Source organism: Geosmithia morbida (assembly GCF_012550715.1).
Source record: "Geosmithia morbida isolate 1262 chromosome Unknown scaffold_22, whole genome shotgun sequence".
Taxonomy (NCBI): Eukaryota; Fungi; Ascomycota; class Sordariomycetes; order Hypocreales; family Bionectriaceae; genus Geosmithia; species Geosmithia morbida.
The window spans coordinates 39357-57060 of NW_023336209.1; the positions used below are offsets into that span (position 1 = coordinate 39357).

The 17704-nt window shown below is 57.5% G+C and overlaps 6 protein-coding genes across 6 annotated transcripts; 1 reads left to right on the forward strand and 5 right to left on the reverse strand.

Moving 5' to 3' along the window:
• Positions 1 to 692: 692 nt before the first annotated feature.
• Positions 693 to 1724, reverse strand: GMORB2_4624 (nicotinamide-nucleotide adenylyltransferase; the record flags this gene model as incomplete). The annotated part of the gene is made up of 1 exon (XM_035466598.1): positions 693 to 1724. One exon carries the CDS (start codon positions 1722 to 1724, stop codon positions 693 to 695), a length of 1032 nt encoding a protein of 343 aa, XP_035318146.1.
• Positions 1725 to 2136: 412 nt separating this feature from the next.
• On the reverse strand, positions 2137 to 5554 carry GMORB2_4625 (vacuolar protein sorting-associated protein 11; the record flags this gene model as incomplete). Its single annotated transcript, XM_035466599.1, has 6 exons — positions 2137 to 3477; positions 3569 to 4201; positions 4265 to 4906; positions 4995 to 5126; positions 5180 to 5431; positions 5543 to 5554. The coding sequence occupies 6 exons, from the start codon at positions 5552 to 5554 to the stop codon at positions 2137 to 2139; spliced, it is 3012 nt and encodes a 1003-aa protein (XP_035318147.1).
• Positions 5555 to 6283: 729 nt separating this feature from the next.
• GMORB2_4626 (uncharacterized protein) lies at positions 6284 to 7525 on the reverse strand (the record flags this gene model as incomplete). Its single annotated transcript, XM_035466600.1, has 2 exons — positions 6284 to 7425; positions 7492 to 7525. 2 exons carry the CDS (start codon positions 7523 to 7525, stop codon positions 6284 to 6286), a joined length of 1176 nt encoding a protein of 391 aa, XP_035318148.1.
• A 768-nt stretch (positions 7526 to 8293) lies between these two features.
• GMORB2_4627 (DNA mismatch repair protein MLH3) lies at positions 8294 to 10875 on the forward strand (the record flags this gene model as incomplete). Its single annotated transcript, XM_035466601.1, has 2 exons — positions 8294 to 8549; positions 8594 to 10875. The coding sequence occupies 2 exons, from the start codon at positions 8294 to 8296 to the stop codon at positions 10873 to 10875; spliced, it is 2538 nt and encodes an 845-aa protein (XP_035318149.1).
• A 357-nt stretch (positions 10876 to 11232) lies between these two features.
• On the reverse strand, positions 11233 to 12285 carry GMORB2_4628 (LicD family; the record flags this gene model as incomplete). Its single annotated transcript, XM_035466602.1, has 2 exons — positions 11233 to 11365; positions 11507 to 12285. The coding sequence occupies 2 exons, from the start codon at positions 12283 to 12285 to the stop codon at positions 11233 to 11235; spliced, it is 912 nt and encodes a 303-aa protein (XP_035318150.1).
• A 2539-nt stretch (positions 12286 to 14824) lies between these two features.
• On the reverse strand, positions 14825 to 17496 carry GMORB2_4629 (uncharacterized protein; the record flags this gene model as incomplete). The annotated part of the gene is made up of 3 exons (XM_035466603.1): positions 14825 to 15084; positions 15161 to 17032; positions 17103 to 17496. The coding sequence occupies 3 exons, from the start codon at positions 17494 to 17496 to the stop codon at positions 14825 to 14827; spliced, it is 2526 nt and encodes an 841-aa protein (XP_035318151.1).
• Between the last annotated feature and the right edge of the window lie 208 nt (positions 17497 to 17704).

Genomic DNA, 17704 nt, shown 5'->3' on the forward strand with positions numbered 1-17704 from the left:
AATTTATACGTTTTCCGAGAGGTTCGCTTCACCGCCTTGGCAGAAAAAAAAAGGGCAGAAACGAAGAAAAAAATCAAAATTTTCTGTGGGGTCCATTAGAAAAAGGATTTTTTTTTTCTTGGACTTCACCGTACCATGTTACGAGAGGAGTAATATTATTAGAGAGTGAAAGACTTCCATGATTACGGGGTAGAACATCATTTTTTTTTTTAAAAAAAAAATCATCATCATCATCATTATTATTAATTATTTATCTACAGATTAGTCGTAGAAAAGATGCAAGGCCCCGCAGTGGAAAGAAATGATGAGTTACTCTGTTACCGAGGTGATGATATGTATTTCTGCCGTGTTCGGGTGCTTGCGGTAGATATTTTACCTGTGAATTGTGCGTCGTATCAGCCGTGCCTGATCTGTTGACGCTGCAAGTCAAACAACAGGTGCGATGGCTTCCAAGTGATGTTCCTGGAAACGTCTGGATGTTCAATCTCATATGGATTCTCGGTGTGGTATTGTGTAGTGTTGCATAGTATCCTGTATGATAGATTGTATGATAGTATATATATATATATATATATATAGGCCGTATATAATAATAACAGTCAGTCCTGTCTTTCCATCTCAAAAGTGCCGATATGATTGTCTACAGAAACTCCAAACACCTCTCCGGGTGAAAGAGCCAAGAGCCAGCCTGTTCACCTGTACAGTCCCTCCCTCTCAATCCACATCCTCACCTCCCCGTCCACCAACCCGTCCACGTCCCCTTGAACCTCGACAGCCTGCCTCACCCTCGAACTGCTCACGGAGCCACCGATACCATCCACCATCTCCACCCTACGCACCCAGTCCTCCTCGATACCGTCCGTCTCACCGCCATCCGCACCGTCAGCCTCACCCGCCACCGACGAGGGCGACGGAGATGACGACCTGCCCAGCCTCCCGAGGTACATACTCTGCTCCTCTCTGCCCCCCCACTCCCCATCCGTCCTCATCGTCACCCTCAACCTGGCCGAACGGAAGAAGGGATCCAGAGCCGCCCTCATCCCCCCGGTACCGGCATAGTATCTGGGGTTGAAGATCCGTACCAGCGTATCGTACCCGGCCAGGAAGGTCATCTCGCATCCGCTCTCACCCTCCGTCCCACCCCGACTCGGACCCGGGCCCGGACTCCAACTTGGACTCGCAGAGGTCGTGCCGCCACGGTAGAACCCGGAAGCAGCGATAGCCAGTGCTTTCTGGTGGAAGAAGGGCCGGCTCGTCACGCCCACGTCCACGGCTTCCAACCCGGTCGACGGAGCATCCGTGCGGACAGACGCAAGCAGTTCCCTCCCGAACCCTTCCATCATGCACAGACGGAGCGGGAAGCTGGCTGGTCTGGGAGCCTTGTCGGCATTCTCTACCGCCAGGAGAAGCAGGATCCTGGTACGGCTGGTCTGATGGATGTGCTGTGACGCAGCGGCAGCAGAAGCAGCAGCAGCAGCAGCGGAACGTGCCATGGCCGCGTGTGCCGTCGTGGGAGGGTTGAAGCTCGAGTCCAGGACGATGACGTCTTGGACAGATTGCTGAGGCTGCAGCACTTTTGGGATATAATCGTCCTCATCCTGTGCTGCGCCGTTGCCGTTGCGGGGTAGCAGCGTGCACAGCACACGGAATTGTTCGCCAGACGAGGTGAATGATGTCAGGGACCGCGAGAAGTAGTCGGCTAGAAGTCTCGGATCGCGACTCATGGCGTCTTGCCTAGTATATATCTGACAGAGAAGAATAGAAGAATGAGAAGAAAGAAGAGGGAGAGAGAGAAAAAGGCAAGTACTCCGTCGTTGATATGTTGATGAACTGATGGTTTCGTCTTCTTTTCTCGTGGTGTGAGTTCTCTACTAATGATAGTACGAGTACGAGTATTAATATTATTACTCAGAGCTCACTTTCTAACCGAGTGGTGTCTTGTACATGCCTCATGAATCAAACCACAGTATGTCGATAAAAGGAATGAGGAACATGTTGAAAAAGTGACAACCTCATAATATCCATAGTAATTGACAATAGAATAAATTTGAAAGATGAAGAGCAAAGAAGAAAAGAAGAAACAAAAAAAAAAACAAAAAAAAAAAACACGCCAGACAGCAACATCATGCTACGACATCAGAAATTTGCATCCCTTCCCGCATCCATGACACCCCTGGAGAACCACTCAGCCATTGTCGAGAACCTGTCGTCGCTGCTCTCCAGGTCACTCTTGAACAGCTCGTGCTTCCCAGCCCTCTCCCTCTGTCCCTGCCTCATCTTGCGTATCATCTCGTTCTCTCCGGCGCACTTGGGACACTCGGCGCCCCTGCCGTCGTCGTCGTCCGTGCTGCGCAGGCATCGCTGGTGGAAGCTGTGCTTGCAGAGGAAGTGCACCGCCGGCAGGTCCAGTCCCTGGCCGCAGTCGGAGCACCGCGTCGCCTGGAAGACGACCGGCTTGCTCGTCAGCTCCGCGAGCTCGGCCCGCCGCTTCTCACTGTCGGTGCGGAGGCCCGCCGTGCGCTGCTGGTTCGAGGCAATCTCCCTGCGCTGCCGGGTGATGGTCCCCTCGAGGTACGGCTTGACCATGCCCATCGTGGCCACGCCGCCGTTGGCGCCTCCCCGGTGGCCCGCCAGCGTCTGGATCACCTGGAGAGGAGCCATCAGCCCGTCCCGGTCGATCCTGTCCAGGATGGCCGCCAGCTCGTCCTGCCCGGCCTCCTCGAGCACCCGGGGGTCCGACGTCAGGTACGTCAGCGCTGCCGGGTACAGCTGCGGCTCCTCGGGGCCGTACTTGGCCAGGGCCTTGAGCGCGCCCCTCGTGTCCTTGGCCGATGTGTAGGACCGGAATATGTCGAGCAGGAGGCCCGCCTGCTCCCTGACCAGCACCGTGCCGTCGCCAAAGTTGGACAGGTGCGAGAGCAGGAGGACGTCGGAGCTCTCCATGGGCACGTGCTCGCCCTCGATGAGCTTCTTGGCCTTGGCCTCCCACTCCTCCTTGTTCTGCGGCCCCTTCTGCCGCGACTTGAACAGGTACATCTCGAACAGCGTCGTGTACAGGTCCGTGCGGTGGGCGTCCTTGAGCCCGTCGTCCTCCAGGCAGGCCTCGAGGAACACGATGAACTCGTCCGGGTGGTCGATGAACGACGAGAATGCCGTCCGAGGCGGCGGAGGGGTGTACTTGGGCCCCGAGACGCTGTCCTCGTCGGGTACGACGCCTCCGTCAGGCATCGTCGGGCGCGGCCCATTGTTCGGCGTCCCGTTCGTGGGCGTGCTCATCGAGAGCAGGTTCGACAGGTTCTGCACCGCGCTCGCCGCCCCGGCTGCGAACCCTGCAGATTCCGAGGGGGACCCGCCGCTCGTCGCCGTCGTCGTCGTCGGAACAGCTGTCCTCCTGGGCTTGTAGTTGCTGGTGTAGTACTCGACGAAGAGCTTGGTCGCCTCCGCCGGGCAGTTTTCGATGAGCACCCTAGCGTACCTCTGCATCGAACCGTAGGCCTATTCGGGGGTGGAGACGTTGTCAGATCATCTGCCTCGAAGGCCGCGCGCGCGTGGGCAGCGTTCAACATACCACTTCCGGGTCTTGGCGCCAGATGAATTCCAGGGCTTCGGCATACGCCTTGGAGTCCTCAACGAGGATGTCGACGACGAGATCCGTCTCGCCGTGCTTCCTGGCGAGGTAGGCGGCCTGGTCGTAGTATCCGCCCTGGCGGCACATGGCAATGGCCGTGTCCAGATCGAACTTGAGGTCGCCGGGCGACTTGATGAAGCTCTCGAGCTTGTCAATGTCCTTGAGCTTGGCGTAGCAGTTGAGGAGGAGTGTCGTGTGATCGGCCGTGGCCTTTCTGTGCTCGTGGAGCTGCTCTAGATACTGGATGAGGTTGTGTATGCGTTGGCTGTCGAGGAACTGGAGCGGGCGGGTCGAGTCAGCACAGGCAAGGCGTCCGAGTCCAGAGCGCATATGCATTACCTTTCTGATGACCTGCGACGGCTCCGTCGTGTCGATGGCACGGATGTACTGGACCATGGCACCGTCAAAGTCGGCCTTCTGGTAGAGGTGGTCGCCGAACCTGCGGTAGATGAGGCTCTGCTGCTCGGGGCCGAGACCCGCGTTCTGCGCGAGGGCAATGGCCAGAGGGTACATGTTTCTCTGGTAGAGCATCTCGAGCCTCTGCTGCAGCGTCTTTTCATGGTAGCGGTGAATCTGAAGGAGAGCCGGTTGTTAGCCCGCATGCACGGCATCGTGCTACACCAGAGCGTGCCATACCTTTCCGTCCTCCGTCATCGTATACAAGTCGCCCCAGACCTCGAAGACGAAGCGGACGGGGGAGATCAGCGTTTCGGTGTGGGACACGATGCGCAGGTCCATCTCGAGCAGGACAAACGTCGAGGCGCTGAAGAGCTCGTCGCTCACACCGCCGAAGCGACGCCTGATCGAGCCCGAGTTCCGACCGTTTGTAGCGGCAGGCGGACACACGAGGGCCGCGTACCCGCGGTACATGTCGATGGACTTCTTTGGCGACTCGTACGCCTTTGGGGGACCTCGCCCGTCGAGGGTGTACGTGTATATGGCGTCCTCGCGGGCCACCGCGATGTCACCCGTGCGCTTGTCGAGCGTCATGCATCCCCATCCGCAGCCGACGTCCTCGACCGTCTTGGGCGGCAGGCCCTGGCCCTTCCTCGACAGGCCAACCTTGAGTATGCGCGACGTCGTGGAGACGAAGAGGGTCGTGAGGAAGTCGTCGTCGACCGACAGCTCGAGGCCGGTGACGGGCTCCTCGGACTCGAAGACGATGCGCTGCTTGGTGCCCAGGTCGTGGATCAGGTCGCCGCGGATGACGGCCACGGAGCCGTTGGCGAAGCCCACGGCGATCTGTTTGAGGTCGTCGACGGCGGCAAAGGCGGAGATCTATCACCAGACATTCGCCGTCAGCTCGATGAAGTGGACACGCCAAACCCCCTCCAGGGGCCGAGGACTGCCGTCCCGGAAGACCTACTGGAAACTGCCTCCTCGCATTGCCGATGCTCACGGTGCTGAGGCACGTAGGCAGATTGGTCTTTCTGACCAGCCTATCGAGGGCCCAGACCTTGAGAACGGGCTCACTGCTCATATCCTCCTGATTTCCATCCTGTCAGCGCACGTCCAAAGACCGGACAGAGAGAGGCCCGGGGTCCGACTCACCGCCACCGTGACCAGCAGGCTTGTCCCCTCGACCTGGCGCATGTGCGTTATCCTCCCCGTCTCGTGTGCCTGGAACCTCCGGAGCACCTTCCATCCCCTGCCGACGATGTCGACGAAACCATCTCCCGACCCGAGGAAGAGGCTGTCGGAGCCTGCGCAGACGCTCGATGTCTCGTTGCTCTCCAGGAGCTGCTGGGTCTCGCTGTCGGGGAGGGAGACCTGGGCGACTTCGAAGAAGTCAAACGACTTCCACTGCGGGGACGGGTGCGACGCACGCACGTTAGCAGCTCGAAACAGAGATCAAAAGAAGGGATCCTGTGCAGACGACTTCCTGCCAGAGGCGGTCTGTCCTGTTCAACGTACCGAGAGGGCCATGATGTCGCATTGATGATGATTGAAGAGGGAAGGAATACGCGCTGCTGCTGCCAAGGTGTGGCGGGCGATGACGATGGTGGGTCCCTATCAGAGCTGCTCCAAGGCTCCCGTCGAGTATCTGGGCACTGTGAGGGACTCTCTTCATCATCTTACCACCACCACGGTCCACCCATCCATCACACTACATGTACAGGTAGTGACTGGTAGCCATGAGTACAGTTTGTCCTCGAAACAGTAGCGATAGTCGGACATATATATATACATATAGAGAGAGAGAGAGAGAGGGAGAGGGAGAGGGAGAGGACCCCTGCTGGCTCTTGCTCAGCGGGTACAGCATCCAAGGTACACTCGCTGTCGCTTCAATGTGTTGCTAGTAGTATTGTTACTACTACGACTACTACTAGTATCGAAATATTGCCTACTCTCCCTAAACAAGTCGGTTCATTCTCAGGACTCTACACTATCAACGTGGACGGTGTATACAAGGGGAATAGGGTATCATTTATACAGAATCCGTGTCCAGTAGCAGAAATCATCATTCCAATAGCACCAGCAAATCCTACGCGCAAATCGCACGCCTTGACCCTCACCCATCGCCAGCATCGTGACCCAAGAGGAAAAGAAAGAGAAATCGAGAAGAGAGAAGGGGACGTCGGAAGAGAACAAGCAGAGAAGAGAAAGACAGCATAACTCATGCAAACCCCGAGAGGCGCTCAACCGCCGCCTCCATCATTCCTCCTTGGTAGGCCTCTGGCCCCCTGCCTCATCCCCCGCATTCTCGTCGACCTTCTCAGTTATGTCGCTCTTCTCGCTGGCCGGGGGCCCTGCCAGAGGGCTGCTGGGCCCGGCAGTGTTGACTCCCGTCATGCTCTCGGTCCTGCTGTGGCCCGGCCTGCCGCTCCTGATGCTGGCGGCGTCGCCCTGCTTTGCGTAGTAGCTGCTGCGGTCGCCCTGGATGGCGGGAGGTATGCCCGTCGACGAGTAGATGCTGTTCCGTTCGCGCGCGGTCCCGCTGTGGAGGGCAGGGGTGCTCGCCATGGCCGACGACTCGATGTTGGCGCTGAGCACGCTGAGGGGAAGACTCTCGCGGCTGCCTCCCCAGACCGAAGAGGGGGCTAGCGCCCTGACCGAGGCGTCCGTGTCCATAGACCGACGGCGCCGCCGCTTGCTCGAGGACGCAAGCGTCAATATGGACGCATTATCCGTCAGCAGCCCGTTGGCGGTGGCCGCCACGTAGGTGTTCGGAGCGCCGTTGGGCGCCAGATGGGCGGGGATGGCAGACGCGGGGGACGTCGAAGGGAAAGGCTGGGAGAACTGGATCGACTGAGCGTTGTTCTGCGTCGAGGGACCGGAGGCGGGGCTGCTGCTGTTGGGGCCGCCGCCTGCGTGCTGGGCCACTGACTGTATCGTCGTCAGAGTCGTGGCCAGGGATTGTACAGAAGGGGCCGGGCTGGAAAAGGTGCTGTCACCACCCTTCCTCGAATCTAGCCCGCCGCCCACTGTGTGATTGGTCCCGGTGACCGAGCTCGTACCGTGGCTCGGGGCCTTGATCGAGCGAGGGGCGTCGTGGTCTGTAGATGCCGTCGTGCCGGTGGCAGGCGGCTCGTTCGTCTCGGTCGTGGACGGGCGGCTCGACTGCTCGAGGGACGTGCTGCTCTCGCCCTGGCCAGTCGCAGCGCTGACGGAGCTGTCGTCGTGGTTGTTGGCGTAGCCGCTGACGGTGCCGGACTCCGGGTACGGGTTGTTGGCTTTGCTATTGCGCTTCTTCTTCTTCATGTTCCGCCGCGGCCCTTCGCCGTCGGACGAGGACTTGAAGTTGGTGAGTTTCTTGACCCATGTCGAGAAGGGCCGTCGCCGCTGAGCCTGCTGGGCTGCTCGAGGGAGGAGACGGGGTCAGCCTGTAGCTTGCCTGTGGCGCACCGCAGTAGGATACATACCTGTAGAGTTGGGGGTGGCGGTGGTGGTGGCCATCGAGCCGTGGGCGCCTCGCCTCTGGAAGTAAACCGATATTTGAATGCAAGCCCAACAACGCACCGGCGAGGTGGGACAAGGCTGTGAGGAGGATGAGAGCAGATACTCCCAAACGCAGGGGGGCGGTATAGAAGGACGCTTTGACCAGAAGAGAGATGCCGGTCAGCAAGCAGGTGCAAGTTTTCGACACCCAGAGATAGATGGCGTGCGCTCGGGACTTAGTGGAGATGGCGTGGGCAGCCGGAGATGGGATCGTAGACGACCGGACGCATAGATTGAGAGACTGGGAGGGAGCGGGTCCATGGCCCCTGACGTCTTCTGGGGTAGATCACGTGAGACTGTCGTCATTCTGCCTAATGAGATGGGACGGTAGGCGTAACGGGCGCAACGTCTGCCATCGCTATACTACGAGTGTATACATATACATATACATATATATATATATATATATATATATATATACATGTGTATATATAAAAGGCGAGCCACATCTGAGGAGACCAGGTTAGGCTCACGAAACAGAGCCAGAACTGGATCGCTCGCGAGTTCCATCTGGCTGACTTGCATTGCTCGTCGCGGGCCGATGATCGAGGGAAGACCCTAGACGCAGACTGCTTGCTCACGTCGCTCTCGAGCGGAGCCCTTGCATATACGGGTGCGGTGCTGGGACTCTGAACCCTGGACCGAGACGGGACGTCGTTAGCTGCACGCCATCCGCCAACCATCAAGGACCCAGTTACCGGCCATCATGAGCTGCAGCCCTGGGCCATGTCCATCAAGCAGCTTCCAGACCACGTCGTCGACAAGCTCAGATCCTCCGTCACCATCACTTCTCTGAACAGCGTCGTGTTGGGACTTCTCAGGAACTCACTTGATGCCGGCGCATCCAAGGTAGAGATTACGGTCGACTACTCCAGGGGAAACTGCACTGTTCAAGATGACGGTATCGGAATACCCTCGGATGAGTTTCAGGAGGGAGGTGGTCTGGGGAAACCCCACCGTACGTGGCCTCACCCCCTCCCCTGTATGTGCCCTCGACAGCATGCATTCCTGACTGACAATCGCCAGACACCTCTAGGTTTCCTCCAAGAGAAGCCATTTTTGGGAGGCACGGAAGATTCCTGGCGGCCTTGGCTAACCTGTCCCTCCTGTCGGTGACCTCCTGCCACGGGAGCGACGCATCGTACAACTCGCTGCTACTACACCGCTCCAGAATCCTGGCGAGGCATCTTCCTGCATTGCCAGAGCAGACCGCAATGTTATCGGACCATGGCACACGCGTTGTGGTGCACAATCTGTTCGGCTCCATGCCTGTCAGGGTCAAGCACAGGGCTGTGATATCAGCCGATCGTTCCGGCACCGACAAGGAATGGAGGAGACTCGTTGCAGACGCGGTGGCCACTATGCTCTCGTGGAACGCGGCAGCGATGATATCGCTCTGCGAGGTCGGCTCGCAGAACAGTGTTCGCCTGAGGTCACCAGACGGCCCTGATCTGACCCTGCGCACATCGAGGCTCCTCACTCAGGCATCGCTGGCTGATGCGTACCCCCTAAGCTCTTGGATACCTATCTCGGCTTCAGCCGGGCACATTACGGTAAGAGGTTGCATAGCGACCACTCCCGTAAGCACCAGGCGAGCCCAGTTTATAAGCATCGGCATCCATCCCCTCCCGAACGAGTGCGGTACAGATGCCATCTTTCAGGAGGTCAACAAGGTCTTCAGAAACTCGAGCTTCGGTGCTATCGACGAACGCGTACCGGACGTCCAGACTGTTGGCAAGGATATGAAGAGCCGCAAGGGTGTTGAGCGTTGGCCGATGTTTTACTTTCGTGTACGGATCCGCGACTGCTCTCCGGTGAACGATGCGGACGACATTCTGGATGGCCAGGCAAACCAGCTGGAGAGGATACTGGATCTCCTAAAGGCTGTATGCTACGGCTTCCTCGAGAAGCAGCATCTGCGTCCTCAAAGAATCCACATGTCCAGGAATGACGAACCGCCCTTGTCGACATCCAAGTCTCTAGGTCGACCCAAGACCTTCAGAGAAGGCCGCAGCCACCTGAGCGGTGGTCTTCCTAGCCGATCTTCTCCGCTTGGTGCCGGAGAGAGCTCACGAGTCCGCAGCGACAGTCCCTTTGACAGCTGGCAGCGCATCAAGGTGGGCCACGCGGCGAAGACGAGCGGCGGGCAGAAGGGACGGCCGCACGATACCGCGCCTAGCGAAGCCCCTAGGTACGGGCGACTGGCTCAACTACGTGGAGAGGATGTCGGCGGTGCCGAGGAGACTAGTCCTTACTTTGGTGGCCGTCTAAGCCTTGCTTGCCGGGGAGGAGACAGCGAAGCGTCTAGGAAAAATGAGGAGCAAAGCGCATGGCTCAAGGAGGTGCTCCAGTCAGGGGAAACCCCGGCGTTCGATAACGTCCCTCGGGCTGTACCCCGCGCGTACGATGATCCTGCCGTGCCATGCAATCACCCACACGCAGCGGGCCAGGCTACGTTCGAGTCAAGGTCGGTCAACATGAACGGGCGTATATCCAAGGCAGCGCTGGCGGATGCGGTAGTCGTCGGCCAGGTCGACCGCAAGTTTATCCTTGTCAAGCTTCTGCTGGACGGCGGCGCCGAGGGAGTAAGCGGCAGGGAACCGTCTGCGCTCGTCATGCTGGACCAGCATGCCGTCGACGAGCGCTGCAAGCTGGAGGAGCTCATGGGAGACTACTTTGTACAGAGCCGCACGGGCAGATGCACGGCTCGGACCGAAGCTCTCGAGCGGCCTCTCACCTTTGAGATTGGCTTGCGCGAAGCCGACAGCCTCGAGGGGAGTCGGCAGCACCTGAATGCCTGGGGCGTATCCTACCACCTGTCCAGCAGACGGACGGCGGCGGCGGCCTCCCGAGGCCGATCCCGAAGCCGACAGATTGCAGTCACCAGCTTACCCCCGAGCGTCCTGGAACGGTGCAGGGCGGAGCCGAGGCTCGTAATAGACCTCTTGCGCGAGGAGAGCCGGAAGCTCGCCGAGGACGAGGGCGCACTCCCGGCCAGCCAGGCTGGCGATCCGAGGGACGAGGGCGACGAGGGCGACGAGGACGATGGTGGTGGCGAAGAAGACCGCGGCTGGCCCGGCCGTTTCCACGGTTGCCCCAGCGGCATACTCGAGCTACTGCGTGCGCGCGCCTGCCGCAGCGCCGTCATGTTCCAAGACGTGCTCACGCATGGAGAGTGCGAGGAGCTGGTCCGGCGGGTGGCGAAGTGCGCGTTTCCCTTCCAGTGCGCTCACGGGCGACCGAGCATGGCGCCGCTGGTAGATCTGGGAGAGATCGGGTCGAGTGATGAGCCCGGCCTCGAAACGTAGACGTGAATCAAGACGTGCGTGTACATTGCAAGACGACACGGACATGGTGATGCAACTCGTTGAAATATGGTACCATTAGAGAGAATTTCCCCCCACCCCCATCGCAACACCAAATAAACAGATAGCAAAAAAAAAAAGATATATATATATAAAACCAAAGATGCAGCCGACGACGCCATGTATCCCAACTCCAAAACCCTATTTGCCAAACGGGGTAAGAACACTGATAACTAGAAAGAAGATGACACAAGAGTATAAACAAGTACAAGGGGAGAAGAGGGTTAGAGGAAAAAGATTGAAGAGCATGTCAAATCATTCCGTCAGTATATATCAGGAGGCTGGGCGCGTACGCGTCACCTAAGAGTTGTCCTGCTTAGAATTCTGAGCCTCCATGTCGGCAAGTTTATGCTGCTGAGCTTTGGCCTTGGCCTCTTTCTCCTCGGAGGAAGACATTTTGACCCAGTCCTTGATACGGGCGTCCCAACGGTGGCTGTTTTTTTTCTGGCTGTCAGTTTTGTTTGTGTTTCTGAGGAGAGCATAGATGTTTGAGGGAAGAGGGGAGAGGAGATGGGATGATCGAGAGATGCAGAGAGCAGAGAGGAAGACATTGTTGGGGGGGGGGGAGACATACCCTTCCCACTGTTCGGCAACTAGACCCTTCTCCTCATACTCATCGCTGAGGATACGCTGAAAGTTATAAGGGACATTTGCCTTGACGCCTTCGAAGAGGGAGAGGCGCATGGGCCAGAGGTCGGTGGAGTCGTAGCGGTGGTTGTTCTTGCAGCTCCAGAGGCCGGGGCGATCCTCGTGGCGCTCCCTGACGGCAGTGATGTCGATGAACATGCCGTTTGAGGTGTCGATCCATCGGGCGTCGATGATGTTGCGGCCGTCACCCTTCTTCACCTCCGAGTGGTGGGGGTTGACGTCCAGCAGGTAGGAGCGGGTCTCGACGGTCGGGGCGCCGGCGACGGCGGCGGACAAGGTGACGTTGTAGGCGTGCTCGGTGCCGTTGAGGTTGTCGCCCAGCCAGGTGAGGGTGTGGTTGGAGACCTGCATGTCCAGGTCGTAGTCCCACGGCATGACCTGGCCGTTCCACCACCAGCCCAGGAGGGTGCCGTGGGCGAGCCAGGTCTCGATGCCGTACTGGCGGAACGTGGTCAGGTACGACTGCACCAGGCCGCGGAGGACCTCGCGGTGCTCGGAGTAGGGCACCTCGGACTGGTAGTACCGCGCGTCGTAGTGGCTCAGGGCCAGGGAGCCCCCCGGCTCGCGGAAGTACTTGGGCGTCTTGGCCTTCGTCTCGCGCGTCTGGATATTCGTCGTCGTCCCGTGGCCATCGCCAGGCCTTGTCGTCGTCGCCGATACCGTGGCTGCCAGACCGAGAACGGTCGCTAGTCGTAAAAGCAGCATGGTGGCTGGGTTAGGCGGCCAACTTTGTGATGGGGAAAAGAATGAAGAAGGAGAGAGGGTCGTAGATGGGGTTTTGATCGATAGGGTCCCCTTTGAGAAGGAGAGAAGAAGGAAGAAGAAGAAAAGGGGCGATCGAGTATGACGATCAATTCGGGTTGTGTTGAAGAAGGAGGGGAGGAGGGGGAGGGGAGGGGGGGGAGGGGTGTGTGTGTTGTTCAGATGATGAGAGAGAAGAAAAAATGAATAAAAGGAAGAAGAAGAAGGAAACTGGGGATTTTGCTGCAATCGACTTGTGATGATGTGGCCAGCCCCTAATCATAACAGAAAAGGGAAAGAAGAAGAAAAAAAAAAGGACCAAAAATAAATAATAATCTGACACGCCTTGTATCGTATTCGTTTAAGAAGGAACAAACACCCCAACGCTCCGGTTTCGTACAAGCACAAGGTCATGGCGTAGCCTGTACGAGCGAGTGCTCGTAGGGCCACGAGACTGCAATACCCTTCTCAACTCCCTCTTCTCCTACAAGTCAGCAGCATCACATACCGAGTATCTACTACCGTAGTGCATATAGTATCATGCGTACCCGTACGGTCTCCTACGGATACTTGTATTTTTATTGCGCAAAGAGCCCAGTTGCTGGCCACGGTTCGGACTGTGACGGGGCCCTCAGGGAACATGGATCCTGATCAATAGCCGCTAGTCCGGCCTGCGACCCTTGTCAGGTCCATTGGGCTGTAGCCTGCAGGTTCTGTACGGGACCTCCGTACGACCACATGTATTCTGTACCCGTCCTCGTAGGCCGTTGTTACCATCATTATCATTACTAATACTCTGTATACCGATACTCTGTATACCGATACTCCGTATATGAGTACCCGTCCCCCCCCCCACAAAAGTTTCTCCCTACGCTGGTCCCGTTCCGGAATTGCGTCGCGTGCTGTCGTCGCAACACACGGTCCACAACTTCGTACGCATATGAACNCCCACCCACAAAAGTTTCTCCCTACGCTGGTCCCGTTCCGGAATTGCGTCGCGTGCTGTCGTCGCAACACACGGTCCACAACTTCGTACGCATATGAACCTGTACGAGAAGTATTGGTCTCTTCTCGCCTAGGGATATCGAACTCGTTACATTGGGATACGGGTCAGTCCAAAGGTCATTACATCTCGCTATACTACCCGGTCAAACAGGTAGTATTCCTTTGCTGTACGGATACATGCGTGCGCATACAGATTACTCGTATTACTGCCAGCCCGTGCTCGTCATCAGACCATCTGTGGCTGTGCATAGCATCGGCCGGGACCAACTCTCTCGTACGCGGCGCCACATCCCGTGCAAGTCAAGGCTAAGCTTTCAAAAAGTACGAGGCAATAATATCCGTAGTATTCACGACAATTGACTTTACCAGGAGAAATGTTAAAAAGTATTCTTTTTTTTTAAGAAAAAAAATAAAATCTTCTTCTTCCTACAAAAAAAAAAAAAGGGAATCCCAAGTTTTAGTCTGAAACATGCAAAGGATGACGTTTTGTTCAAGTTGCGTCTGCTTGATTGCCTTGGAGACTGTTACAGAGTATATAGATGTATTACGCGTCACCATCCTACATGTAAACCCAGTAGACACTGATGGCAACAGTTCTGACAAAGGAAGAGAGGAGAGCCAGAATACTGATAACAAAGAGAATGAGAATGATAATAATGATAGACCAAGAATAAGCGAGTAAACAAATGAGCAACCCGGATTTTTATAATAATAAAAAAGAAGAAAAAAGACTATAAAAATCCGAGTTGTAGCCCAAAGCAAAACAAACCAGTAAAAAAGAAAAAAAAAGAAAAAAAGAAACCAATTGAATTGGTTGGCGGATCTCTCCCGCCGGGAATTGAACCCGGGTCTCGAGCGTGACAAGCTCGCATACTGACCACTATACTACGGAAGATGTTTGGCTGTTGAGCAGCCAACGTAGTGAGAGGAATTGTTGAGGAGCGAAAGGAAACTTAACTTTATAAAGGGTACAGCCATCTAGTCAACTAATTTCCGACCTCTGACCTCTTACTCGTACACATATTATAATATACCATCCATCACATGCCCTATCCAACATCAACGTATCCGAGTAAAGACAAAAAAAATAAAAATAAGCAAATACTTAGAAGAACGTTTTCGGGAAATCGGGAAAGATTGAAAAAAAAAAAAAAAAAAAACCTTTTCACAGCAAGGAAAAGATCAGTGCTTGACAAAAAAAAACGCTCCAGACAGAAATCCCCTTTTCCTCCGACAACCCCAAGCAGCTACTAACATACATCATGTGGCAGAGAGAAGAATGTTGATGGAAACAATGGAAACAAAAGGCGTACAACGGGGAAGAGTACCGGTATTTCTTCACTCCCATAATACATGAGAAGAATAAACAAAAGAGAAGGAGAATAAAGATATGAGAAACCGTCCTCCCTCATCCTCCCAAGTCCCCCCTCTTCCAAGCAATAGGGAAAAATACAAGCTGCAAAAAAAAAAAAAAAAAAAAAAGAAACACCTTTCTGATTTATCGCGCAAACACCTTGACCACTCCGTCGCCTCCTCCGCTGACCACCCACTTTCCATCGCGGCTCCAGACGACAGAGCACACGCCCTCGCCGCGCATCACGCGGTGCGCCGTCATCTCCTGCGTGCAGGATCGCTTCCCAAGGCTCCAGAACCGCAGGGAGGCGTCGTGTCCGGCGCTGACCAGCTCCAGACCATCCGGACTGAGAGACAGGCTGGAGATGGCGTCGGGGTGAGCGAGCATGTTGTAAGTACATTGACCTGGGTTGTTCCTGTTAGCCGTGCTGAAGAATAGGAAATAGAGAGAGAGAGAGAAGGAGGAAGAGTCGAGACATACCACTGTTGGCATCGAAGAAACGGATAAAACGGTCCTCGTGTCCAGAGATGATAGTGCCCTCGACACCAGAGCCAGCCATGGACCGTCCTCCGCCCGTGGGCCATCCCGACGATGCGCTGCCTTCGTCCTCGCCGCTCGTCCGGTGCTGTCCCTGGTCGAGACCCACCGTCGTGGCGACGACGGCGTTGACGCTCGTGGCCGGCGTCCCGTCGTACGTCTCCGTGCTGGCCATGTTGCCCACGGGTTCGCCGGTTCGCGTGTCGTAGACCACGACGGCAGAGTCTGCGTACGAGACGACAAACGACTCGCCCGACGTCCCCAGCGCCGTGATCGACGTGGGGCTCGCCTTGGATCCGTCCGCCCGCGCCACCTTGTGCACCAGCGTGCTGTGGAAGGGCGAGTTGGACGCCATTGTCGGCTGGGGAGTGTTGGGGAAGCCGCTACCGGAACTCATCGAGTTGCCACGCACCCGTCCGCCGCGGCCCGTCATGCTACGGTTGGTCCCGGGCTGCGGCGAGCTGAGCTGCGGCGGTGCGCTCACCGACCACAGGTGCACGTAGCCGTCGGCGGATCCCGACACCAGCAGGATCCGGTCCGCGCTGCCGTGCGGGCTCGACTCGCCAAACACGGACCCTAGCGTCGCCGGCAGGACGCACAGCGCCCACACCGCGTCCGTGTGTCCGTTCAGCGTCGCCTTGGGGTCTACCCTGCCGCGCTCCCATACTCGGATCGTCGAGTCCTGGCCGCCGGAGAAGACCCATCCGTCGCCCTGGGCCCGTCCGCCCGTCGAGAAGTTGGGTGCGGGCGACCAAGACGTCAGGCTGAGAACCGCGCCTGCATGGCCCCTGTGCGTAAAGTTGGCCGTCACGTCCAGGTCAGAGGCTGCGTTTACCAGTGAGCCTGCGTGGCCGTCCAGCCGTGGGATATGGAAGCGCTTGATCATGCCGTCATCTCCGGCTGTGCAGACCTCGGGCTCACCGGGGCTGCCGCCACCTGAGAATATGACTGTGCGGACGGCACTGAGATGCCCGCGCAGGCCGAAACGTAGTTTGAAGCTGCCTGCCTCAGTCTTCGCAGCGGTGCTAGATCCCAGTTCGTGCTCGCCACTGCGTCTCCGCGATGCCGAGCTCTTTCTCCTGTGACCGCCAGCGAGGCGGTTTGGCGACTTGGGTAGGCTGTCGGCATTGGGGAAGACGTCGGTGTCGGGCCGGTTGGACGTTGACGGGACAGCCTGTTGCTGCGTGCTGGGATCCGGGGACGTGCCCTCCGGGAAGACCCAGGCATCGGGGTCGGATGTGGCAGGGGGTGGGCCACCTCTGTGGTTCTGGTCGGCAGGCTCGTTCATGCCGCCGAGAGCCTGGGCAGCGGCCTGAGCCGGATCGGGCATACCGGAATCGACGGGACGGGTCGTGACGGAGACTGAGTTCCAGTCGTCGGACGACTGGTATGCGCCGGGCTGAGCCTCGCTGTTAGACTGCACCATAAGCTGCGGCTGAAGGTCCGACTTGGGGGGGATGAAGGCGTTGGCGTTCTGGTGGGACGGGGGTTGCGCGTGGTTGGGCGCCTGGTGCTGCTGCCTCGGGTCGACGTCGGCTACGTGGTTCTGCATCGGTCGGTGCTGCATCGGATACTGGCGCTCCATAGGCTGAGCACCGGGTATACCATAGGCGTCAACCTCGCGCAGGTCCTCCATCATCGGCAGGGGTGGTGAGCCGCGGGGCGGCGGGGGGTTGGCGGGGGACACCATGAGGTACATGAACTCGCTCTGGCACTGGTCCAAGAATGCCTTGAGGTCGTTCCGCTGTGCTTCGTCGTCGGTCTTTTCTAGTTCAATACCCTCCACGCCAGGAATGTTGTACGTCTCGGGTGATGCTGCGGAAGGGAAATTTCGTCAGCCGAGCATCATAGAGCGGGATCCCACATCAACAGGGGGCACACCTACACTTCAACTTTTCTTGGATCTTGGCTATGCGATCGTTCTTTGCGGCCTTGGCGATGGCATCTTGCTCATTGGCAGCATCGCCGCCTCTGAGCTGGGCAGACTGGTCCTTGACCTTGCGTTCGAGGATGGACACGTACTTCCGCAGTGCCTTTTGCGTGGCATCTGCCCTACGAGCCTGACCCTCGAGATGGGCTATCCTCCCCCTCATCTCCTGCTTCTCAATCTCCCAGGCGTTGCGGTCTCGCTCGTGGCGGTGCCACTCCGTCTGGAGAAAGCGCATGACGCCCTGAAGTGTGTATTCCGTGGCGGGGGGCTGGCCTGGGCCACCGTGGCCCTGCATCTGTGCACCCATACTGTCCATAGCTCCCATGCCGTTGCCAGCATGCGGGCCCATCTCAGCTGGGCCTCTGACGTTGTGGTGTTTGCTCAGATATATAAGAGCATGTGGAGGTGGCGTCGGATAGAGTGTTGCGGCGTGAAGGAACCGAGCTGGTCGTCCGGCGGGCGGGCGGGCGCGGGGAGAGATCAATAACCCTTGTGACGAGACCACAAGGCCGGAACAAGGGACGGTCGTGGGGAGGTCGCGTCGTCAAGGGGGGGGG